Source organism: Pholcus phalangioides, unplaced genomic scaffold (genome assembly GCF_987345545.1).
Source record: "Pholcus phalangioides strain wild (caught in Gottingen) unplaced genomic scaffold, Ppha-v1.0 ptg000020l_1, whole genome shotgun sequence".
In the NCBI taxonomy this organism is placed as follows: Eukaryota; Metazoa; Arthropoda; class Arachnida; order Araneae; family Pholcidae; genus Pholcus; species Pholcus phalangioides.
In genome coordinates this window covers 7,337,875-7,364,064 of record NW_028301613.1, presented here as the reverse complement: position 1 = coordinate 7,364,064, position 26,190 = coordinate 7,337,875, and the positions used below count along the sequence as shown (strand labels likewise).

Below are 26,190 nucleotides of genomic sequence, written 5' to 3'. Positions count from 1 at the left end.
GGGGGTCCACGAATAACTATAGACACATCTATATATAATACTGTATGCACAACAATCACAAAAACATCGCGAGGACCCTGGTTCGAACCCCACCGTCACCACAGTGGTGGTCGACTGAAGTGTTCTTCTGTGGTTCCCAACTTCGAGGCGCGAATGCCAGCCGATCTCTTCCCCGTTGAAAAGTCTTTCCACCAGAGAGCAGAAAGCCTACAATGATACAAATATTCAATCACACTTCGATTCTGAAATATAGGTGACAGCACTGAAAAATCAGACACAACACAAAATACATACTCAGATTGTTAGGTACACACACTTTATTCTAAACTCTGCCATGAAGCAAGGCTGGAAGAGATCTCTGCAACAGTATAAGTCTGGTGGTAAATTACATAATCGTACGACACTATGTACGCACTCAGACTGTTAGGTGAACACACTCGCACTTTCGGCACAACTCACTCGGTAGTAAATTGCTCATGACGATAGACCGTAGTTGTGCTCGGTTTGAAAGAAAGGAAGTACAAAAGGATCAGACAGAGAGATTTTGGTCCTTCGGTTTATCAGTGCAAAGGTATCCATGGATTTTGGTTTATCAGTGCAAAGGGATCAGTGGATTTTGGTTTATCAGTGCAACGGGATCCGTGGATTTTGGTTTATCAGTGCAACGGGATCCGTGGATTTTGGTTTATCAGTGCAAAGGGAGATTTTGGTTTATCAGTGCAAAGGGAGATTTTGGTTTATCAGTGCAAAGGGAGATTTTGGTTTATCAGTGCAAAGGGAGATTTTGTTTTATCAGTGCAAAGGGATCCGTGGATTTTGGTTTATCAGTGCAAAGGGATCCGTGGATTTTGGTTTATCAGTGCAAATGATCCATGATCTTTAGTTTATTGGTGCAAGGGACCATCACCTTCAGTTTATCGGTTCAAATGGATTCATTTCCTTCAGTTTATCAGTGCAAGAGTTCCATGGCCTTCAGTTTATCGGTGGAAGGGATCCGTGGCCATGATGTTTTGTATTACAAAAATGATAATAATTTTTTGATATTATAAACGGCCATAATCAGTGGCCTTTATTTAATCGGTGCAAGAGATTCGTGATCATCCATGTTTATTGGTGCGAGACATCGGCGGACTTAAATTTCATCTGTGCAATGGGCCAATGACCATCATTTTATCGGTGCAAGGGGTCCGTGGTCTTCAGTTTAACTGCGCAAAGGGGTTATGTCCTTCGTTTTATCGGTGCGATGGGTCATTGGCCTTCATTTTTATCGGTTTCCAGTCAACGAAAAAGAATCCATGCCCTTCAGTTGACGGGTCCGAGGGATTATGATCAGTATATTATATCTTATCATAATCATTAGTTCTTTAGTGCTCTTATTGGATTGCTGTTTTTTTTAATATAGTTTAGATATATATTCGACATCCATATTTCTTACGGGCATCCTTTCTCAGCTACCTCGTTGGGCATTTTGTCTGTTGTGGCCTATGTATTTGTATTTATGCGCAAGTGTTCCATGGTCTTCAGTTTATTGGTTGAAGCGATCCGCTGCCTTCCTTTTATCGGTGCAAGAGTTCCGTGGCGAGCAAAAGATTAAGGACCATTGCTGCACATTCTATAGTAATGTATGAGTTTTTGGATGCCGATCCCCCCCCCCATATATAATAATATATGGGTCGAATATCCAGCAATGTTTAGGAAGAAAAAGTCTTCGTTAACTAATACGTTGTGCTTGTATGATCCTGTGACAGCAATTTTCTGTGAATGAGAAAATACCGATGTTGTCTTTATAGATTGCTAAAATGCATTTGACATGGCTAATCTGAAAACAATCCATATTTTATATACTTTCTATTTCAATAGTAATATTTTTATAGACAGGAGCTAACTACTAATTTGATTATTTTCTTTGAATAATAATTCAGACATTTCACTTCTGACATTTCATCCCAGACATTTCTCCCCTGACATTTCACTTCTGACATTTGAAGTCAGACATTTCACTCCTGACATCTCATCTCCGACATTTCGCGAGGCGAATTTTCCGGATCCCGTGACAGGTGAAGTCTGACCCCAGACTAATATTGTCAGCTTGTGTGTGTGGCACCTTATATTGATTTTGAAGAAAATTTATAGTTTTAAATATTGTTTAAATGTTGAACAAAATATAAGACCAATGTGCCCCAGAGCCTTGTTAGCCTTTCCCGTGGGGGGGGGGGGGGATGACGACATATCCCACGGGAAAAGAGATTCTCTGAGTACGTCTACCTGTTAGACTTGAAGTGCCAGTGACCCCGATTCAAAGTCATGGTGCATACAGCAAAAAACAAGTAAATCTCTGGTCTTAATCCCAGTCACATCTCTCTCTCTCTCTCTCGTATTATTGGAGAGGGCCACTGAATTGTTCTCGCACCGGGCCGTTAAATGCCTTAAGTCCGGCCCTGCTTAAACGGTCCAAACAAATGGTAGTAGAAGGAAGTGATAAATCCACCAGACCGCTGGAGTCTGTGCTGACCAGCGAACCGCCATCATCTTTGCAGTGTGTGTGGTGGCCTTGCATTGTTGTGGAGAACAATGGCACGAGGAGCCCACTTAGCGACCTAGCAAGCACAGTTTGCCACTGCAGGGTCAAGGCCATCCTCAATGATGGATTGATTTCTCGCAAAGCTAATACTGTACCAACTATTGATTTTACTGTGCTTACTAATTTAATTATTTCTGCCATACCTGCAGGAAGATTTAGGTACATTTGGTTGAAAGGAGTGCAGAGTAAGGCTATATATATGGAAGTGAAATAAGGAGGTTATTCGGAGGGACGTGGGCCTATGTTGGAAGAAGCTAACAGCGGCAAGAATATGGATTGTTAGTGTACAAGATGGGAAGTATGAGGTAAAACTACTTCTGGGAAGTTTGTTAATTTACTACTACTTTATGGAAGAGCAGTTGATCTTTTGTTCATTTGTGCCTCAAGAAGTGTTGTACTAGCACTTATTCTAGAGTTGAGAGACTTAGACTGCACGGTCCAAAGTGGGAAAACTAAAAATCAGCCAGGACACCTCCAAGTACTTGCAAAGTAAGTGGATACCCCCAAGGGTCTCCGCATCCAGATAATTGTATACTGACGAGGGCTGCGTCTAGATCACCTTGACGTTAGTAAAACCAGTCTATACGGTCGGTACCTCATGGATTGTGTGTCACATCGGTTTCAAAATCATTTCCCGAACAACATATATTAATGTCAAATATAATAATTGTGTTCGTAACAGATGTGTATCATGATGTCTACAAAAATGTCGCCAAAGTGATGGCGTTAACATCGAAACACGAAATCTTTTTTCCATATTACGTGAATCGGTGACGTAAAGTTTATGCATTCGACCTCGTTCACCGTTTCCCAAAAGATTGTAATTATTGTTAATTATAATTATATAACCAGAAGCTTCCTTCTCTCTTCCATTTTTTTCCCGGTGAGAACCAGTATTCACCCGTAAAAAACCCCTACATGTCTAAATTACGTTAACAAAGGAACGAAGAGCATTTAAATATATGTATTTTTGGACAGCCAAGTGTTTTCTTAATTGATGACAATCACAACTGAATTTCAGAATAAAGAAACAAAAAAGTCTGCACATTTGTAACATATTTCTTTACAAGGAAACTTTGGTAGCGATAATTGATCGGACTCCATCGTCCAATGTCTGATGACTTTCCTCCTAAAATAAAAAAGAAAGTGATAGATCCTTGGGAATTCCAAGAGGCCTTCGTTCGTAATTACAATACTGTTCGTAATTACGGTACGTGCCTCGTCAATTAATGGAACAAACCAGTACTGGAAAGTCCCCTTATCCATTTACTTTCTATTTCGAACTTTGTAATTTACGTACAAGTACATCTAGAGATCAAAATCCGTACATCGCCAGGGTTCAAATAAAGAAACAGAGGAAGGTACCTTCCTCTTTAGAGCCAATTTTAGAAACATGTGAGCCACCAACGTCATAAATGTCCGAAACAACCTTGACTGAAATTTCCGAAACGTGTGAATCCATTGTTAATTGGAGGGAAGAAAGAGAAAAGAGAGAACATAGAGATAACGTATCGAAGATGGTTCTGCGAAAAAATTAGATTTCATGAGGGTCGTGAATAATGATTTGGATCTTTTGAACGATTATCTCGTGGGATTTTTTCTTTTTCTTTATAGGAGGAACTTGCAAAATACCTCCCGATCCCGTTCTGGAATGTTGTGAAAACGCAACGAGGAAAGAAAGCGAAACGTAGCCTGACGTACTACTGATATCATTATCTTCTTTTCCCACATAAGGATCGTGTTTGATTTTTATTAAGACAAGTAACAAAAAGTTTTGCCGCATGAGTGAAATTTCCAAATTGAAAATGGAGTAGCGTATGAGCTGAAAATTCCAGGAAAGTTGTGCCTATGACTTATTCGATTGCCTCTTCCGTTAAACATAGGTCATTGGTTTTATACAGTCACCATCCCATACATAGCCGAGTGAATTCTTGTAGTCAAAGCATTCGATAGCTGACCACCCACAACTCGACATGGATTTTCTGTTTTTCTTCGCGGGTAAGAATATTTCACATGATTACAATTGATTTTTTAACTTCTATTTCGGGCATTTATATTTCAAAGATGTAATAAATATAATTTTGAAAAACAACGGCATGAGTGAAATAGGTCTATATTGTGCGAAAACTCCCACGCCCAAAATCATGTTGAAGTTTCTCTTGGACACCGGAGGTTCCAATAATTGTCAATATCCAATTCGAATCACTCTTGCCGACTTGTTTGAAATTCGATGTAACATTTAGGTGCTCATAATTTGATTTGTTGCCGAATTCAAATCATGCTTCTTATTTTTTTTAAATATTTGATTCTCAATTCAGGTCTTTTTATTCAATTTATTTTTTCGAAGGCTTGCATTCTTGCTTGATGTATTTCAAGCAAAACTTATGTAATAACCATTTTTTGTTTCATACTCTCAATGCGGAATTCAAATTCTGCCTTCTTTTCTTTAAATATTCAACGCTGAATTCAAACCATGCTTGCATTTTTGTGCTTGATATATTTCAAGTAAAACAGGAATAATCGTATTTTTTTTCGATTCGATGCCAAATTCAAATCAAGCTTACTTTTCTTTAAATACTCGATGCTGAATTCAAATTAAGCTTACTTTTTTTAAAATACTAGATGTTGAATTCAAATCAAGCTTACTTTTCTTTAAATAATCGATGTTGAATTCAAATTAAGCTTACTTTTTTTAAATACTGCATGTTGAATTCAAATCAAGCTTACTTTTCTTTAAATACTCGATGCTGAATTCAAATTAAGCTTACTTTTTTTAAAATACTAGATGTTGAATTCAAATCAAGCTTACTTTTCTTTAAATACTCGATGCTGAATTCAAATTAAGCTTACTTTTTTTAAAATACTAGATGTTGAATTCAAATCAAGCTTACTTTTCTTTAAATAATCGATGTTGAATTCAAATTAAGCTTACTTTTTTTAAATACTGCATGTTGAATTCAAATCAAGCTTACTTTTCTTTAAATAATCGATGCCGAATTCAAATCAAGCTTACTTTTCTTTAAATAATCGATGCTGAATTCAAATTAAGCTTACTTTTTTTAAAATACTAGATGTTGAATTCAAATCAAGCTTACTTTTCTTTAAATAATCGATGTTGAATTCAAATTAAGCTTACTTTTTTTAAATACTGCATGTTGAATTCAAATCAAGCTTACTTTTCTTTAAATACTCGATGCTGAATTCAAATTAAGCTTACTTTTTTTAAAATACTAGATGTTGAATTCAAATCAAGCTTACTTTTCTTTAAATACTCGATGCTGAATTCAAATTAAGCTTACTTTTTTTAAAATACTAGATGTTGAATTCAAATCAAGCTTACTTTTCTTTAAATAATCGATGTTGAATTCAAATTAAGCTTACTTTTTTTAAATACTGCATGTTGAATTCAAATCAAGCTTACTTTTCTTTAAATAATCGATGCCGAATTCAAATCAAGCTTACTTTTCTTTAAATAATCGATGCTGAATTCAAATTAAGCTTACTTTTTTTAAAATACTAGATGTTGAATTCAAATCAAGCTTACTTTTCTTTAAATACTCGATGCTGAATTCAAATTAAGCTTACTTTTTTTAAAATACTAGATGTTGAATTCAAATCAAGCTTACTTTTCTTTAAATACTCGATGCTGAATTCAAATTAAGCTTACTTTTTTTAAAATACTAGATGTTGAATTCAAATCAAGCTTACTTTTCTTTAAATACTCGATGCTGAATTCAAATTAAGCTTACTTTTTTTAAAATACTAGATGTTGAATTCAAATCAAGCTTACTTTTCTTTAAATACTCGATGCTGAATTCAAATTAAGCTTACTTTTTTTAAAATACTAGATGTTGAATTCAAATCAAGCTTACTTTTCTTTAAATACTCGATGCTGAATTCAAATTAAGCTTACTTTTTTTAAAATACTAGATGTTGAATTCAAATCAAGCTTACTTTTCTTTAAATAATCGATGCCGAATTCAAATCAAGCTTACTTTTCTTTAAATAATCGATGTTGAATTCAAATTAAGCTTGTAACGAATCTATTTTCCCAGTATGGATATTTTTACTAACTCTCTGTGGCCTTACAGCACCTAATGCGTTTTGTTTGTTTATACGTTGTTAAAAGAAGTTGAGAAGAGAAAATCTATCTTCCAAGAGAAGAGAACGTGAGTTGGAATGTGGCTTCCGTCCTGGAAGGTTGTCTGTTTTGAGTGTGCTTCGAAATAAAGGTTTCTTCGTTAAGTTCCGTAGTTTCGTGTATACATTGGACACCCCTCCAATATCAAGTGATTGGGGATATTCCGCCACCTCACGGAAAAGAGACGCACCTCCGACTCGACGTCCCCTTATAAAAGTGGCGCCCAACGTCGTGGCTCGAACTTAAGGCAGTACGAAACGGACATTCGAAATCAACTGTGAGGTTCCTGATAGCTCCTAAAATCGAAATGGCGTACTTGGCCAAAGGTAAGAAACGTGATTTGATCCTACTCGCTCTAGAATTAGGAGAGGAAGTTCCGAATGATTCGCGTGTAGTAGATCTCAAGCACATAATAACAAAGTCCTCCGGTTATGAGGAAGAATTCGTGAAATCCCTGCTGGCTACTATTATCGGAGAAAGAGAGGGAGAAGAAGAACGAGCTAGAATAGCTGAGGAAAGAGAAGAAGAACGAGCTAGAATAGCTGAGGAAAGAGAAGAAGAACGAGCTAGAATAGCTGAGGAAAGAGCTAGAATCGACGAAGAAAAGGAACAATCTAGGATCGCCGAAGAAAAGGAACGAGAACGTTCGTTTGAACTTGAAAAGATGCGGTTGCAGCTTGAGTTTCAACGACTCTCGCAACCGGCAGAAGAGCCATCCGTCGCTCTCATCGATCAGCCCAAGTTCGACGTGAAGAGGTTGATCCCGAATTTCAATCCGAGTGAAGATGATATGTCGCTATTCCTAAAGTTGTTTGAAAGACAACTAAAATTCTTGAAAGTGGAGAAGGTGAACTGGGTTGCATATCTGCTGGGAGTTTTGCCGAATGAAGTTGCTAAACTCATTGCTCGAGAACCTGAAGATAAGGCTCATGATTACGACCACATCCGGGAGGTTCTCTTACGCCGTTTCAAGCTGAGTGCGGAAAGGTTCCGGCAGCTCTTCTCTACTCACAGAAAATCACCTGGAAGTACCTGGAAGGACTATCACTTTGAGATCCAAAGTTATTTTGAAGGCTGGCTGTCCGAACTGAACATTAGCAACTTTGACGAGCTGAAAGATCTGATGATTTCGGATCAGATGAAGAAGAGGATTCCACCCGAAGTAAAAGAACATTTTCTGGATGTTTGGAGTGAGTGGACTACCCCTGATGAAATCGTGGAGAAGCTTGATGCTTATGATAACCTTCGAAACAAAAAGAGCGAGATCCAATGCGAGAGGAAGAAGTTGTTGTCAAAGCAACATGAACCCCCTAGGTCCCCAGTGCGACAAAGAGACTTTCATTCTGATCAACGTGCGAATCCGGAATCGGAAGATGCAGGACGTCATCCTGTCTTAAGATGTTATGGTTGTGGGGAACCTGGTGTTACCAAGTCCCGATGCCGAACGTGTAATCCTCCAACGGATAGACCAGGACCCAGTGTCAACGCTTTGGACTTATACAGTTTATCATCCCATCCTAATACGGAATCGAAAGATGCCAGTAGCAGTCATATCCTAAGATGTTACGGGTGCGGAGAACCTGGTGTCGTCAAGTCCCGATGTCGAACGTGCAGCCCTGCCACGAACACCCCAGAAGTTAGTGTCGACGCCTTGGACTTTTACAGTTTCTCAACTGAGAGACGTCAAAGTAATGCTATCGAAGTCATGATCTGTCATAAGCGTGGAGCAGTGTGTGCTGACACGGGTGCCACACATTCGGTGGCAGGGGAGAAACTATATCATCTCCTACAAGAACATGGTTTGCTCTTTTACAGCAAGACTATCGTTATGAGACTAGCCGATGGATATGCTCGTAGAGCCGAAGTCCTAACTACGACTGTGGACATTAACGTCCAAGGTAAAGTGATTCCCACCGAGATGATGGTGCTACCACAGGCCAGAGAAAACCGAACCCTTCTCGGTACCGACTTTCTCAGTGATGCTGGTATCGTCCTGGATGTTCCGCAAGGAAAGTGGTACTTCTCTGAAGCTCCTGAGAAGCGACATCCGTTCGTCGAAAGCCCATCTGAAAGTAGTGCTCTCCTGGCACTACCTGCTGAGTCACCCTCGTGTCGACTTCGTGAAGATAAAGGTACCCACCTTACTTCTCAGCAACGAGAACTTGATTCATTCCCGCCGGAGTTCAAGCGATGCTTCAAGCCAGGGGGAGGCCCGTTACCTTTAATCGAGCAGCGAGAACTTTATTCCTTCTCAGAAGAATCCCAGAGATGCTCCAAGTTAGGGGGAGGAAGATCTTTTCTCAAGCACCAGATCAACAAGAGTGGTGATGACAGGGTACACCGCTGTGAAGGTGGCCCTAGAGAAGACTACGAAAAGTGTCGTGTTTCAAATTCTCGCTCGACCTTGCGAGAAAGGCATGCTTTCTATAACTGCGGTCGACGTGGACACGTTGCCCGAAGATGTTGGGATCCGATAGTGTGTTATCAGTGTAAAAATCGTGGTCATATTGCCCGTAACTGTCCAGGCAGCCACACCGATAAGCTATCCAGCCCAATTGGTAAAGGAGCCAAGCAGTGTGAGCTGTTCAACTTCATTGTAGTGGAGAAGAGTTCACGGACTCTCCGCGAGTCCCAAAGTGGGAATGATGTTTTGGATAAGATCAGTGAAAACGTTGAATCTACTCAGGAAGCTGAAGATTTCCTGAACGGGAGGAAACATGAACTCGTCTTGAATCCCGTCAAGCAGTACCGATTCAAAAGGGAGTTGACTCCATTACGAGATGCTGAGACCACAACCATGGTTACCCGGACCCCAAGAGAGTGGCGTTCTTCAAAAGTGCATCCGAACCCTAGTCGACGTCCCCAGAACCGGTGTGACTCGAAAACTGAACTTCGACCTGAGACAAGAGTGTCAGCAGTTGCCCGGAGCTTCCCGTTCTGTTCGTCAGGAACTACTCCCAAAGGAGAGATGGCTCTTACTGACTCCTCGCCGAGGCGTCGTCGGAGCCAGAGGGGGAGATTGTAACGAATCTATTTTCCCAGTATGGATATTTTTACTAACTCTCTGTGGCCTTACAGCACCTAATGCGTTTTGTTTGTTTATACGTTGTTAAAAGAAGTTGAGAAGAGAAAATCTATCTTCCAAGAGAAGAGAACGTGAGTTGGAATGTGGCTCCGTCCTGGAAGGTTGTCTGTTTTGAGTGTGCTTCGAAATAAAGGCTTCTTCTTTAAGTTCCGCAGTTTCGTGCTTTAATTGGACACCCCTCCAATATCAAGTGATTGGGGATATTCCGCCACCTCACGGAAAAGAGACGCACCTCCGACTCGACGTCCCCTTATAAGCTTACTTTTTTTAAATACTGCATGTTGAATTCAAATCAAGCTTACTTTTCTTTAAATACTCGATGCTGAATTCAAATCAAGCTTACTTTTCTTTAAATACTCGATGCTGAATTCAAATCAAGCTTACTTTTCTTTAAATACTCGATGCCGAATTCAAATCAAGCTTACTTTTCTTTAAGTAATCGATGTTGAATTCAAATTAAGCTTACTTTTTTAAATACTCGATGCCGAATTCAAATCAAGCTTACTTTTTTAAATACTCGATGCCGAATTCAAATCAAGCTTACTTTTCTTTAAGTAATCGATGTTGAATTCAAATTAAGCTTACTTTCTTTAAACACTCGACGTTGAATTCAAATCAAGCTTACTTTTTTTTAAATACTAGATGTTGAATCAAGCTTAATTTTCTTTAAATACTCGGTCGAATTCAAATCATGCTCGCATTCATGCTTGATATTCAATGTGAAATTTAGGTTATATTCAATATTTAAAAGAAAAAAAAAATCACCGTCTTACAATCGTGTTCACATTCACGCTCCGTACTCGACGTAAAATTTAGGTAACATTAATTTTTTTTTTAATTATAGCCAAATTAAAATCATGCTTAAAATAATTAAAACCATACCATATGTACTTGATATTCGGTGAAATATAAAAGAAGTGATAGATTTCATTTTCATTCGATGCCGAATTCAAAAAAAAAAATCATGCTTCCTTTTCTTTAAATATTCAATTCCGAATAGAAAATTAATCATTTTTGCATGGAATTTTACGTAAAATTTTGGTAAAACTTTTAAAAAAAAAAAAAAAATTTGATACCGAATTCAAATCGTACTTGCAGTCTTGCTTGATGTATTTTCATGCAAAATCTAGGGGAATAACGGTTTTTTTTGTTCGACGAGTTTTCTTCTTGTGGTGATTTATGCATTGCCGTCTCAAAGTCACGGGTTCTAGGCAATGTTCCGGGGGGGGGGGGATATAACACAGCTTACGTATTTAGATACTTACATTCATAGTGCCAGATCTCATCGTGTAGGCCTGTTTATGGATATAAAGCCTCCCCCCCCCCCAAGTCATGGACCCGTGGGTTAAGATGGAATGGTTCTGTGGACCGCTCTGCTAGATTCTGAAAGCAGTCGAATTTCTTCCTATCATATTTTCACTCAGAAGCTTTATTTCATCCCAGCTCTCTCTCTGTGCCCCTCCCACTGCCACATGGCTCCCCTTTTATTTGATTTTCTCGCCTGTGGCCCCCTTAGAATATTTCAGGACCACAAGAGGGGCATATGGCCCTAGATTGAGAAACACTGATATAGACAATACCTATCGTTCTGTTCACACAACAAGCCTAGTAACTAACACGAGGATGAAGTAAAAACCTGTATTTTATTCGACCAAGAATTGTTTCCTTTCCATTCTCGGGGGCGCGGTTGCCCAGGTCGATAAGATACTCGCCTTAAGTGCCAAAGGGTGTTCAGAAGTGTCGCGAGTTCGATACCAGATTCGTCCTTGTAAGAAACCTTCCTGACGCAGGGGTTTCTGACCACAGAAAAAAGACTGCTGCTGCTGCAGGGAGTCGCGCACCAACCTCTCGGTGAGTATCAAAAAAGGCTACCGTTCGGAATCACCAATAAATTGTAGGTCCCGGCAGTGCCGTAACTAGCCATTACTGTGCCCTGTGCAGGAATTTGCATTTAGCCCCATTCTGGGTGCCCCCCCCCACACTTCCAAGTGGGCCCTATGCGGGTGCACCTGTTGCACCTGTCTAGTTACGGCACTTGGTCCCGGTCTAATTAGCCCTCGTGTGCGAAAAATGACCGTGGAGCGACAAAAATGATCAAATGATCGAAACTTCCCATTCTCTCCCCCCAAAGTATAAGCTCATGGGGGAATCAAAAGGGCAACGAATCGGACCCTCACCTCTCTGCCCGAGTCGGGGGAATCCCATGGGCGCGGCTGAAGACAGAAAATTTCACTCAACAACGAAATCTAATTTCGAGAAAATTAAAAACACGGAAATGGTGACCTCGGACGAGTTTGCGCTCGCGAGTGCTATGAGTATAAGACACGGAAGGCGATTCCAGTCTTCAATAAGTAATTGAGACTATACAAGGAAGACGGTGTGAATATATACAGTGTTATTATCAGTCATAATAACCGACATTAGAAAAAAAGAGCTTATACACGGGAAAGAAAGAAAAATGGTTACAAAGTGCAATAAAATCGAACACCAAAAGGAAGATTGGAGATAGAACGAAAGAGGATGTTTCCGATCTCCCTTTTCATGTTCGATTTTATTGCACTTTGTAACCCTTTTTCTTTCTTTCGAATGTATAGGAATGAAGAAGTCCTGTTTCTATGTACATACAGGGTCTTTATAATTAAAGTTCCACTTTGAATGTGGCCACAAAAGGAAAACTATTGGAAAAAAATGATTCAAATCAAACTTGGTAATAGTTTGGAGGGCATGGGATTCAAATTCCCGCAGCAAAAACAAAAAGTTCAAGAACTCACCACCAGCGGGGAATGGCGCCGCTGTATGCAATACTGTTAAACGAAATAAGACACGAAGACATGGGATTAAAATGTTTCTAAACTGGTTTAAATCGATTTGACCGTTTCTAAAACGGAACTGTTTGTGTGGTTATGCGAAATCGCGATGGCTTACGGCAGCACCTACTAGAGATAGAAGGCCTCTGCACTGTTTGCCATGAATGTCATTCAGACTACCTAGCAAGTTTGCCACATCTTGAATCCACATCCTATTTCGTTTCTTCTTATTTTGGCGTACAATCCTCCTGATTGGCTCACAAATAACGCATGGTGATTGGATGTGGGGGCATAGAAATCGCCAATTCTGAGCCCGATCATTTCTTTTCCTCACAACAATGATACTGGGGGAATTTTTTTCCCCTGAATATTCTGAGGGAAAATGGACTACTAACTGACATCACAAGCAGAGTGTGGAGGCCTATCTCTAGCAGGTGCTGCTTACGGCCGGAGGATGCGATACACCGACATGTTCGTGACATTCTTCCTGATATGCTAAGAGCTACTGTTGAGAACGCAGTAATGCGATTTAAATTGCTTCCAGAAAATGGTGGACGCCACATTGAACACGTGCTTTGCAACACGTTTTAGAAACGATTAAAAACATTTTAAGCCGATGTCTTCGTGTCTTATTTCGTTTAACAATATTGGATACAGAGCCACTCCTCGCTGGCGGTGAGTTTTTTAACTTTCTGTTTTGCTGCGGGAAATTCAATCCCATGACCTCCAAACTATTACCAAGTTTGATAACATTTTGTCCAGTAGTTTTCCCTTTATGGCCATTTCAAAGTGGAACTTTAGTTATAAAGACCTTGCACAGTAAAATCCCTCTTAACGGTCACCTCTGTTTTACGGTAAAATAAAAATATCCCGGCAAAAAGCCTATTCGATTAATGTATTCCGAGCCCCTGTCGGTCAGCCGCAGATACGGTCATGGACACCATTGTTTATATTGGACTAAAGCCTCTGCACGGACACCTATATCTGTAATTTTGGTTCAAATCATGCTCACTGGATGGCAGCACAAGTTCAAATATTTCGGCCACATTTTGTCTAGTTTTCGATGAAATTTTTGCCCGAAGTTTTTGTTAATGTTTTTGGCAACTATGATGTCAGTTTGCCGGTTGTGCTCGTGTATCTTACATGATTTCACGCTGTTTAATATGGCTATCTCTATATATATATATGAATCCTCGCTTTCCCTCTCTCTCTCACTAAAAAGAGATTCCGAAAAGAAACAATTGATGTAATCGAATAGTTGTCCTCGCCAAGGGGTTGGCGCACTAACCCCCCGGTGGAGAACTTCCTGCGGCAGTAATGTGATTTTTCATTGGTTGTTCCCGCATTGTTTCTTTGTCTAATATTGCATCATACGTGCACATTTCACTCATTTCGGTCTGTTTTCTTTGTTTTCCAGCATTAGTTGAAGTAATTGCCGACGCGGCGCAATGGTTTCTCGGCAGCTCCGCGCTGAACAGCATGAGTTCTTACCTCATCAACGGACTCGTCCACAGTTCCATGATAACCAACTTCACGACCGTGAGCCTGCTGGCGAACTTCTTCGCGCTACATAAATACGGCCCTGGAAAGACGAAGACCAAACTCAGGGAACACTACGACTTCATAATCGGTAAGTAGTTTCTTGGCGACATTTTTATCTATTTCACTCGCCATTTAAGTACCCACAGAATCCGAATCAGATGCTAATTCGTGTACTTAAATTTATCTCAGTTGGTGCTGGTACGGCTGGTTCCGCGCTAGCAACTCGCCTCTCAGAAATCGAAGATTTCAATGTCCTCCTCTTGGAAGCCGGGGGTGATCCACCGATCCTATCAGAGATTCCTTTCATCGGTATTTTCCTATTGGGATCGCAATTCGACTGGAATTATAAGACCGTGCCGCAGAAACATGCTGGAGCAGGACTCAATAACCGGGTGAGTGACACAATATATATATAATCTTATAATAAAACGTCGTACTGATTGCAGTGTACAATTTATAAAATATTTGTGAATGTTATGAAGTGAAAAGGTGACGAGAGGTTCAGGAAAAAAAATACATCTCACAAATCTTGCAAGAGACTAATATGGATAATATTTCCGTGCATTGAGGGCGATAACACGCGTGGATTACATAACGGTAAGCATTATGCTAACGGGAATTCTTGATAAGTTAGGCTTTCCGTTCAGTCAGTCTGATGAGTTCGTGTCACCAAACCCCCCCCCCTCACAAATTCGAACCTGGACCACAAGCTCCTTACGAACATCTTATTTGATGACCATGAGCACAACTACTGATCTTTGATCGTTTGTGGGCCTTTTGGCCAATATCGAAGTGCTGAAATCAGGTGTCTGCCGTCGTCTTATTCTTTATTCGAAGATTTTCAATTAACTATACTTTATTATATGCATCAGAAATGTTATAAATAAATGTTGGGTGTGAGACCTTCCAGGCACGTCCATTCTTCGGGAACACTTTGATATCTTCACGATGTAAGGTGGGGCGTGTCTGGTCTTATCCGTCGTCTTCTACTACAAAGAAACTCAATGAGATCTCTTCCGTCGTCTTCTTTTTCTACAAAGGAACTAAATCAGATGCCTACCGTCGTCTTCTTCAGATGATGCCACTCCTTCGGGGACACTTTGATATCTTCACGATGTAAGGGAGGGGGGATGCATGTCCCGTCTTATCCGCCGTCTTCTTCTACCACAAAGAAACTCAATCATATGTCTCCCGTCTTCTTCTTTCTACTACAAAAAAAACTCAATCACGCCCAACATTTATTGATAACATTTCCAATGCATATCATAATATAGGCTACAGTTAATTGAAAATCTCCGAATAAAAAAGAAGACGACGGCAGACATCTGATTGAGTTTCTTTATAGTAGACTAAGACGACGGCAGACATCCGATTTCAACACTTTGATCTTGGCCAAAAGACCTAGTCTTCTTCTTCTGCTACAAAGAAACTCAATCAGATGTCGGCCCTGTCATCTTCTTCTACGACAAAGGAAAATCAGATGTTTCCCGCCGCCATCTTCTACAACTTAAGCCGGGTTTTCCTAGGAGCAGGTTATTTGCACCGCGTGCAGCGTGGAAGCGCTGATTAGTTTAAAAACCTGAATTTCAGGTTTCTAACCAATCCCCTCCTTCACGCTATACCCGGCGCAGAAATCCTACTCCTAGGAAAACCCGACTTTAATCCAAAGCTGTCCTTGGCCTTGTTCTTCGATTACGAAAGAATTTAAGCAGCATCTTCTTATACGATAAAGGAACTCGCGCGATCAGATGCCTGTTGTCATTGTCTTCTCATGACATCAAAAAGAAACTCAATCATGTGTATGCAGCCAACTAGTCTTCCAGTTAACCAGTCTTCTAACGCCAACAAATAAATGTTGGGCGTGAGAGCGTGAGACCTTCCAGATATGCCCATCCTTCGGGGTACACTTTGATATCTTCACGATGTAAGGTGGCACATGTCTGGTCTTATCCGCCGTCTTCTACTACAAAGAAACTCAATCAAATGTCTGCCCCGTCATCTTCTTCTACAACAAAGGGACTCAATCAGCAGATATTTACGGCAATCTCCTTTAATGACAAAGGAAAATCTGATGTCTGCTGCCATCTTCTTCTACAATTTTATAGGAGCTGTCCTTGATTTACTTAGATGACTCAAGAATTTAATCAGCAGATGTCTGCCACGATCTCCTTATACGACAAAGGGGCTTAATCAGCAGCTTTCTTCGGGAATTTTCTTCGATAAACACCAGAAGAATCATTTTTTCGATCAAAGGTAATTTTCTTCGACGACAAAGAACCTCAATCAGTGGTTGTTCTTGGCCATCTCCTTCGGCGATAGAGGAACTGGATCAGCAGCGGTCCTTGGTCCTTTTATTCCATTATAAAGGAACTCAATCAGCGTATGTCTGCGACCATTTTCTTTTATGGCAACTGAACACAATCAGAAGGTGTTCTCGGACATCTTCATCGATGATGGGAAAACAACACATTCAGCGGTGGTCCTTCATCTTATGGATCACTGCTTACTGAGTCCCTTAAACGGCCTGCTCAACATCGACACCCAGGGCGTGTACTTCATAAGACAATGCAACGCAAATGCATCGAGCCATAAAGAACAAACTTAAGCCTTGGAATATTGACCGCTTGTGTGGTTTTTATGTGGACCGATAGTGCATGTCAGCGCACGTACGTCCTAAAATAACAATCTTCTCGATAAGGATTTGCTAAGGAAGCAGGGACGTAAGGAATGTCTCATACCCGTGGGTGTTCGTCTTGAGCTTTATGCGCAAAATTATGATTCCTGAATCTATTTTCAGGGTTCTTAGACCCATGCCACAAATTACCATGGGTGTTTGAGCACGTACAGCGCATCCAGCTACGACGCTTTCTGGGAAGTACCGGAACAAACACCCTACAATACGGTCCTACAACATTTGTTTGTTGAAATATATTCAATATATACAAAAATATAAAATATATACAAAAAAATATTCGAAAAGACGAAGGTTGTCTTTGAACAAAAGATGTGGTGATGGACATTATGAAAGATCGATAGCTCTCTCACAGCCCTGGGCTTTCTTTGAGGAGTACCTACGCCCGCCGCTGTGGTGGTCGAATGGGCAGAGCGGCGAACTCCCATGGCGAGGACCCTGGTTCAAATCCCACCGCTGCCACAGTGGCAGTCGGCTGAAATTGGTTTTCCGTGGTTCCCATCTCCGAGGTACAAATGCGAGCTGATCTGTTCTTGGCATCGAAGATTTCCTTTGTCGCAGAAGATTGCCCCGTAGAAATCCGCTGATTTTCTTTCCTTTCTCGCATAAGAAGATGACGGGACAGACATCTGATTATTGAGTGGAAAGGTCTCGACACAGAGAGCAACAGGTCTACAGGTACTAAGAAAGAAAGAAAGAACATGCGCCCTCTATCGAAACTACTGGAAATCTCTAATTCTAGGTTAGAAGCAGTAAAATTTCCGTTGATCCATTCATTTTGCCGTTAGGTGCTCTCGTCATTTCTTTCATCTGATTCATAGATTAGCCTTTTTTGAAGTTGTCTTATCGATTCTTATCATTCCGACAGCAATTCCCGTACAGGATGGGCAAGACACTGGGTGGCACGTCCGTCCTAAACGACATGCTGATGGTCAGAGGCAATCGCAGGAACTACGACGACTGGGCGAGAGGTGGCGCCACCGGCTGGAGTTACAGAGACGTCCTCCACTATTTCAAGAAACTGGAGGACTTCCAGGAGCACGATTTCGGCGGCAAAAAGACAGGTACGTTCCGTTTCGTTTAGTTGAGACTTTAAATGTCCTCCACACGGCTTTTGTTTGAGGGCAGAATTACATCCGCATGTGTGAATGTGATTTGATGCCAGCACACACACAAACCTATTTTTATTTATTCATTTCAATTTCAACGTCAACAGATTACCGATACCACGGAGTTGGAGGCCCGATCACTGCCATCCAGCCTCGATACCGACCGAAGCTCCGAGAAGCGGTCCTCGAAGCTGCCGGGGCCCTGAACTACTCCATCGTGGACTCGAACGGGCGGAATCAGTTAGGTAAAGGAAGTTTTGCCTACCTTTTTATTTGCTTATCATAATATTGATGCTAACCTGAAGGAACGTGTGTGTGTGTGTGTATATATATGTGTGTGATAAAAAAATACCGTGTTCCTTTCCTCAGGGTTCTTCCCTGTGACCGCTGCCATCAGGAACGGCCGTCGCTGCAGCATCGCTAAAGCCTACCTCGCAGAGACCGACGACCGCAAGAACTTGGACATCCTGAAAAACGCTTTCGTTACAAAAGTAAGCCCCGTTTTTTGTTTCTCTCTCTCTCACTCTTGCTCGATTGTTGCCAGAATGAAGTTGTATTCAGTATCTAGGGGACGTTCAAGTATTACGTCAACAGATTTTCAGCCATTTTTGAACCAATTGCCAGCAAAACTCTGACCTCTCACCCCCCCCCCTTTTTTTTTCGTTAGCTCTGCCCCTACCACCTAACGCATATTGTGATCAAGACCGGAAGAACATTTAGAAACAAAGTGGCTCTGTAGAGGACCTATCAATAGGGAGAATGTCAGTTCAGGTGACCACAAACTAGGGGAAGGCTTCTCGTTTTTGGCACACCGATTATAGATGCCATTAAGAATATTTTCATACAGGTTGGTTGATGACGTAAAAAAATCATCATCATTCAAATCCCCCTGTGTCATCAAAATTCAGCAAACCCGAAACCCCCATCGATGCTGACGTAATACTTGAATGACCCAATCAGATGGTGCTATAGATGGCGTTGCCCCCAATGCAGTTATATTATCTGTATTTACAGAATGGATAGAAACAATTTTGAAACGTTCTTTTTCCTTTCCAGGTCATAATCAACGGTTCGAGAGCGGTCGGGGTCGAGTTCACTCACCCGGGCAAAGACGGTCAGAAGCACACGGTGTACGCGGACAAAGAGATCATCCTGAGCGCCGGGACGGCCCACACCGCACAGTTGCTGCTGCTGTCCGGGATAGGACCTAGGAAAGAACTGGAGAAACACGAGGTATTAGCAATAATTACTATTGCCGCATTTCGTCTTTATGCATCAGTTGTAGCTCAGGGGATTCTTCACCTATGGGTCACCTGGGCTCCCGATATGGCTCGTTATCGGTATTTACTAACAATCAGGGACTCAGCTATGGGGGGTCACAACTCAGACTTATTTGGCAGTGGCTCTCGAGATGGGTCATGAAAATTCCACTAACAGCCAGGTGCCTACTGAGATTGTGGATCACGACCCAAACTTGATTCGCAAAGGCTTCCGAGATGAGTCGCAGAAATCCACTTACAGTTCTGTTATAAATTGCACTTATTGCGTCACTGTTTTCGAAAAACAAAGTCACATGGGTCGCGGCTAAGAAAGGTTAAGAACCCCTGTTGTAGGTCCTTACTGCCTACAACGATAAAATGACTAATCATTACACTTCACTCGTAGTTACAAAAGTTGATGAGCGTGGTAGTCCAGGTCGATTAGATACTTGCCTGAAGTACCAAAGGATGTTTATAGGTGTCGCGAGTTCGATTCGTTTTTGTCCCTGGCATCCATTTTCTGAACACTCGGGACCCATGGCCTTCATTTCATTGCTACGAGACGTCACTGGCATCCATTTTCTAAACACTGTGGGGTCCTTGGCCTTCATGTAAACAATGGGGGGGTCAGTGACCTTCATTTTATTAGCATGAGACGTCATTGGCATACATTTTTGTAGACACTGGAGGGTACATGACATTTTATTGCAGAAAGGTGTCTCTAGCAAGGCCATCTTAAGAGCGCATCATGGGCCAAGTGATTTTTCTGAGGCCCTATCAAGCAAATGCTTGAAAATTTCAACCAGATTTCATTTTTGTGAGGGCCTTTTTCTCTTGAGGCCGCCGGGCCGTGGCCTTGTGGGTCCATGCCTTAAGACGGCACTGGTCTCTAGGCTCCACTCTCTTGGCACATGGAGTGCGTAGGCTTCATATTATTGATGAAAAGGGTACATCCGTGTCTTAAACGTTTCTTTGAAAGAATTTCTAATGAATTGATGCGTACCGTTATTGGCGAATTATCTCCTTTTCGGGGGGGGGGGTTAGTGAAATTGTGTAATTGTATAGTCTCGGAACCAAAATTTTCGCAGAACCCGTGCAATTGAATTCGGGCAAGATTTCGAAAATTAGTTGCGAAGATCGTTAGCAGATGGCGCTGCATTCTGAAAAACTAAAATTGCCCGACTTTCTATAAATTTTGCTTTGAGATTACTACACCGTGTTACAAATGGTGGATAATTCGAAAATATCGTATATTTTATTTTTTTTCCTCCTTCTCAGACTGGAGCGCCATCTGTTGCGAAAATCTGTAACTAATTTCAAACTTTTGTCTGAAAGTTTACTGTTTTTCCAAGCACCGATCGCTTCCCCGCTACTTTATTTATTGATTTTTTTTTTTCAAATGAGCCCTGTTAATTTTGGGACACCCTGTACACACACGTAGGTTGCATCCACACAATAATTTTTGTAGTGCTTATTTATATCGATGAATATGTTTTTTCTGATTCTAATCGATTCTGCTCTCTCTATTTTCTATGTTGATGCAATGAAGATATCAGTCGTCGCCGACTTGCCCGTTGGCGAAAATCTCCAGGACCACATGCTCACCATCCAAGGCTACCAAATGTCCAGAGAAATCCCATCGGTGGCGTCGAATATTCTGACCAGCTATCCGGAGTATGCGATGCATGAATCAGGTAATTGCGGATTTCCATTTTTTTACCTTAGTTTTCATACGTATTGGCGATTGGCATTCACGCCAATGGAAATAACGGGTTCCAAAGAAAAGCTTTGAAAGGCCATATTCCTTTGGCTCCACATTAAAGACAATGCCAAGAACAGTGGCACCCTCAATAGGTATAGCCTCCCATTGACTGCCCACCAACCAAGACGAACAAACGTCCTTTCAAAGAGGCATATTTGTTGGAAATCTTTGATATTTTGGCGAAAATCAGTCATATCTATAGAGTGTTGGTGACAATTTGGCGAAAAAAATGGTTGCATTTATGAAGTCTCGTGAGATATTTGGCTAATATCTGTTGCATTTATCGAGAGCTGGTGGGAATCAGCGATTTTTGGCCGAAATTGTTTATTGAGAATTGGAGGGAATTAATGATACTTGGCGAGAGCTGGTGAAATTAAGCGGTATTTGGCGAAAATTGGTTCATCTATCGAGAGAGTTAGTGGGAATCAGCGATATTTGGCGAATATCAGTTTACCTATCGAGAGTTCCGGGAAATCAGCGATATGCTGTGAAAATTGGTTGCACTAAAGAATTGGTGGTATTCAGCGAGAACTGGTTGCATTTATCAAGAGTTGGCGGGAATCGGCGATATTTGGCGTTGTACTGGCAGGAGGAATTAACAGAAGGTTGTGTTAGCTTAAGTCAACGAGGATATCTTCTCGTGTTAGTCTGTGGTAGCTCGATCCGATCTCTTCAGCTACGTAACTGAAGGGGGGGGGGGGGACCTCGCTTGCCAGCTTATGCTTCCAGTACTGTCCTGTCTGGAAGCATAAGCTGGCAAGAGAGCACAGTAGGAGAATACTGTGTGGGCATCGTGTTCACATCGTGAGGACCCGGGTTCGAGCCCCACAGCGGTTAGTTGGGTTTTCCATCAAGACGGGACTGAGCACGGGATGCATACAGAAGAAATCATATTCAGAGCAGGTTTCTCGCCAGCTTTTCATATTCAGTAGCTGTTCGGCTAATCAGATGTGTAAAAATATTGTAGTCAAACGGGGGGGGGGGAGGTAAAAAACAGCCAAATCTGCGTATACTGTTTTGGCGACACTGGCGATAGGGCGCACGTTATTTAGGCGCATTCTATCTTTCATAGTATACTCTCAAAAATGAAGCATTCCATCACGATTTGGCGATCAATGGGCATTCACTCATTACGTTTCATATTATGTTGGCAGGCATGTACGCTTCGCCCACGATGGTGTCGGTGCTGGCGTTCCTGTCGAAGAACCAGAGCGACACCGGCTTCAAGGTCAGGGAATCGCTGCCGGACTACCAGCTGTACTTCATGGAGGGCCTCACGGCCAGGCTAAAGGGGATCATGAACATCGACAGCGAGGTAAGTGAATCAGGCGAATAGATCCATATAGCTTGGCTACATTTGGCGCTCTTTTAGCCAGACATCTGGCGGTTTCAGAATGAGATGACTGGTTAATGCGTTATTGGTAATTTCTGACCTTCTCGATGTTTCCTCAGGTGTTCAGGGCCGTCTACGAGCCCCATTCATTCGAGGCCACGACCTTCTGCTTCTCTCAACTTACGAACACGAGGAGTCGTGGTAGGATCACCCTGGATTCCGCGGATCCCAGGGACCCACCGGTCATCGACCCGAACTTCCTCGGCGACGAAGATGACGTCACAGACATCCTCGAAGGTGAGAATATCCTCGACAATAAACCATTAACTCCTACATGCTCAACCCTTGCTCCGCGGGCCAATTGGCCCCGCGACCAATCCAGGTCACTTCAGTGGCTCACGACACATTTCCAGGTCACTTCAGTGACTAACGCCACAGTTACAGATCACTCAAACAACCCGCGGCGCATTTACAGACATTACTTAGGTGGCTTGGAGTGCTGTTCCAGATCACTCAAGTGGCCCGTGTGATAATAGTTCCCGATCACATTTGCGGATCACTCAAGTGACTCACGGCACACTTGCCGATCACTTTAGAGACCTGTGGAATATTTACGGATCACTCAAGCGACCACATTTACAGACATCACTTAGGTGGCTCGAAGTGCTGTTCCAGATCACTTAAGTGGAATGCAGAACATTTCCCCGATCACTTAAGCCAGCCCGTGGCACATCTCCTGAACACTTAAGTGACTCGTGGCACATTTACAGATTATTTAGGGATCAGCGGCACATTTACGGATCACTTCAGTGACCAATGACACATTTACGCTTCACTCAAACAGTCCGCGGCACACTTACAGACATTACTTAGGTGATCTGGAGCGCTGTTCCAGATCACATAAGTAGCACGCGGAACATTTCCTGATCACTTAACGTGGAACATTTACGGATTACTTAAGCAGGCCGCGACACATCTTCTGATCCTTAAGTGACTCGCGGCACATTCACTGATCACTTTCGTGACCAACGGTAAATTTACGGATCACTTAGATGGCCCGCGGCACGCGTTTTTCGAACCAATAAAATAGCACTTCACACTCTCCATGAGGTTGAGCATTCTTGAATATAAACTACAGTCGAATCCCGTTTTAACGAATACCGTTATAGCGAAAAAATCTCGTTTTAACGAACACTCCCCTCAAATAAGTTTGCGTAGGAGCATTGTGCAAACTTATTTGAGGGATTAGAAAAGTGTTCGTTAAAACGGGATTTTTTCGCTATAACGGTATTCGTTAAAACGGGATTCGACTGTGCTACTATTAGTGAGAGATGGGAGCCTATAATAGTGATGATGATTTGTTTTTTCAGGCATGAAGAAATGCAACGAAGTGGCCAAGACGAAGCCTATGCTGGACATAGGCATGAAGCTGTGGCAGAGCAAGATCCCGCAGTGCTCGCACTACGACGACGTCGAGAGCGACCAATACCTCAGGTGCTTCATCAGGACGCTGGCGTTGCCGTCGTGGCACCCTGTGGGCACGGCGAAGATGGGCGCCATCAACGATCCGACCACCGTCGTGGATCCCCAACTGAGGTAAATTGATCGTTGTCTACAAGTGTCCAAAACTAAGAAGCCATTCACTCACGGCCATCAAATGATTCCGAATAATAGAACCTAAGCACGCGCATGAGAGAGAGTGTTGCACTTGCCCTAACATTCACAACTCCTTCGCCCTCCAGAACCTACGGGCTCTTGCTCTAATGGCCATACATTCGCGTCTCTCTTACCCCAGCCCTCCGGAACCCATGTGTGGGTCTCTTGCCCTAATGTTTACACATTCATAACTCCTCCAATGCAATGGTTCTCAATTATTTGCCACCCATTCGTGCCTCCCTCATCCTCTGTTCTACATTTTGGGGGCCCCCCTGAACTCGGGAGATACATGCCTTACGGAATGTCTTTGGGTCTCTTACCCTATTCTGTATCTACCGCGATAAGAAGATTTCCTGCCCTTATTTCTTGCCTGCTTCCCATTTACTCGCGCAGCCTTGCCCTGATGGTCATACATTCATAACTCTCTCAACCCCCCCCCCCCCACAGCCCTCCGGAAACACGCGGATATCTTGCCCGGATGGTGATACACATTGATGGCTCTCTTACCTTAGCCTTCTGGAACCTACGGGTTTCTTGCCCTAATGGTCATACATTCGTGGCTCTCGTACCCTAAAGATACCGCGAGACTTTTGCCCCGAAGGTCCTGGCTCTAACACCCTAAAGAATACGCGGGGTTCTTGCCCTAACATTCACAACTCTCTCACCCTCCAGAATCCACGGGAATCTTGCCCTGATGGCCATACATTCGCGGCTCTCTTACCCCAGCCCTCCGGAACCCATGGGGGGGGGTCTCTTTTGCCCTAATGTTTATACATTCATAACTCCTCCAATGCAATGGTTCTCAATTATTTGCCACCCAGGGCTCCCTAAAATCCAGCCTTTTACCCATTCGTGCCTCCCTCACCCTGTTCTCCATTTTGGTCCCCCTGAACTCGGGGATACACGCTTTATGGAATGTCTTTGAGTCTCTTACCCTATTCTGTATCTACCGCGATAGATTTCCTGCCCGCTTCCCATTCATTCGCGCATCCTTGCCCTGATGGTCATACATTCGTAGCTCTCAGACCCTAAAGAAACCGCGAGACTTTTGCTCAAATGGTCCTGGCTCTAATACCCTAAAGAATACGCATATAATGGCCATACATTCGCAGCTCTCTTACCCCAGCCCTCCGGAACCCATGGGGGGGGGAGGGGGGGTCTCTTGCCCTAATGTTTATGCATTAATAACACATTCCAGGTACCCACTACTTCATCGCACACCAACTCCGGTCATATATCGCCATGCGGCAATTTCCAACCAGTGGAGTTGGGTGGGAAATGAAGGCACCATCTACCGGTGATCGCTCCAGGCTCGATGAATAAAGAACATGTTTCGGATGTTTTTTGCTTGGATTTGAACCCGTAGACGGCTCCTTGACGGGAACCTCCATAGTGGAAGACGAGCATCTTCTTCCACTACGCCACAACCAACTGGTCTCTTGCCCTAACGGTCATACATATCATAACTCTCGCATCCTAGCCCTCCGGAACATGCGGGTCTCTTGCCCTAATGGTCATACATATCATAACTCTCGCATCCCAGCCCTCCAGATAATGCGGGTCTCTAGCCCTAATGGTCATATATTCGCGGAATCTGATATTGTTGATGATTCCGGGTCACGGCTGAGTAAAGGTTAAGAACCCCTGCTACAGAGCGGCTACTTGAGTGAGAGGGGGGGGGGGCGAATGTGATCACCTCCGCCCATGCCAATAACAAGGTTCTTTTCACTGAATGGGACAGCTATCACCCCCCCATCATCTATTCCACCTACGGGTCCCAGAACCCTACCAACGTGCAACCAAAAACGGAGCGTTGTAAATATTTGCAAAAGTGTTGCCATTAAATTGCATTTTTACGCGCACATTGCATTAATTTTTGATTGTTTTTATTTTGCTAATTATAGGGTGAAAGGAATCGAAGGACTGAGGGTTGCGGACGCATCGGTGATGCCACAGATAATATCAGGCAACACGTACCTCCCCACGGTGATGATCGGCGAGAAAGCTGCGGACCTCATAAAAGACACTCATTTGCGGTTGCCGGAGCTGAAAGTATGAAATCTCCCGACGAACTTCATTTTTGTTTTGTTTTTGAACCCCCCGTTGTACATAGACTATCATGCTAAATAAACATCCGAACGAGCTTATGATTCGAGTTGCAGTGGTTCTTTTTCTTTTTGTGATTTCAGTTGCAGTCAAACCTCTCTATCTCGAAACTGACGG

The 26,190-nt window shown here is 42.5% G+C and overlaps 1 protein-coding gene across 1 annotated transcript; it reads left to right on the top strand.

Annotated features, from left to right (window-relative positions):
• The first annotated feature begins 4,336 nt into the window (after positions 1-4,336).
• LOC149070893 (glucose dehydrogenase [FAD, quinone]-like) lies at positions 4,337-26,114 on the top strand. The gene is made up of 12 exons (XM_089248693.1): positions 4,337-4,579; positions 14,032-14,244; positions 14,346-14,548; positions 17,717-17,912; positions 18,065-18,202; positions 18,327-18,448; positions 19,014-19,190; positions 20,766-20,910; positions 22,133-22,293; positions 22,431-22,608; positions 23,682-23,907; positions 25,872-26,114. Exons 1-12 carry the CDS (start codon positions 4,555-4,557, stop codon positions 26,023-26,025), a joined length of 1,938 nt encoding a protein of 645 aa, XP_089104819.1. The 5' UTR covers positions 4,337-4,554; the 3' UTR covers positions 26,026-26,114.
• Positions 26,115-26,190: the final 76 nt, after the last annotated feature.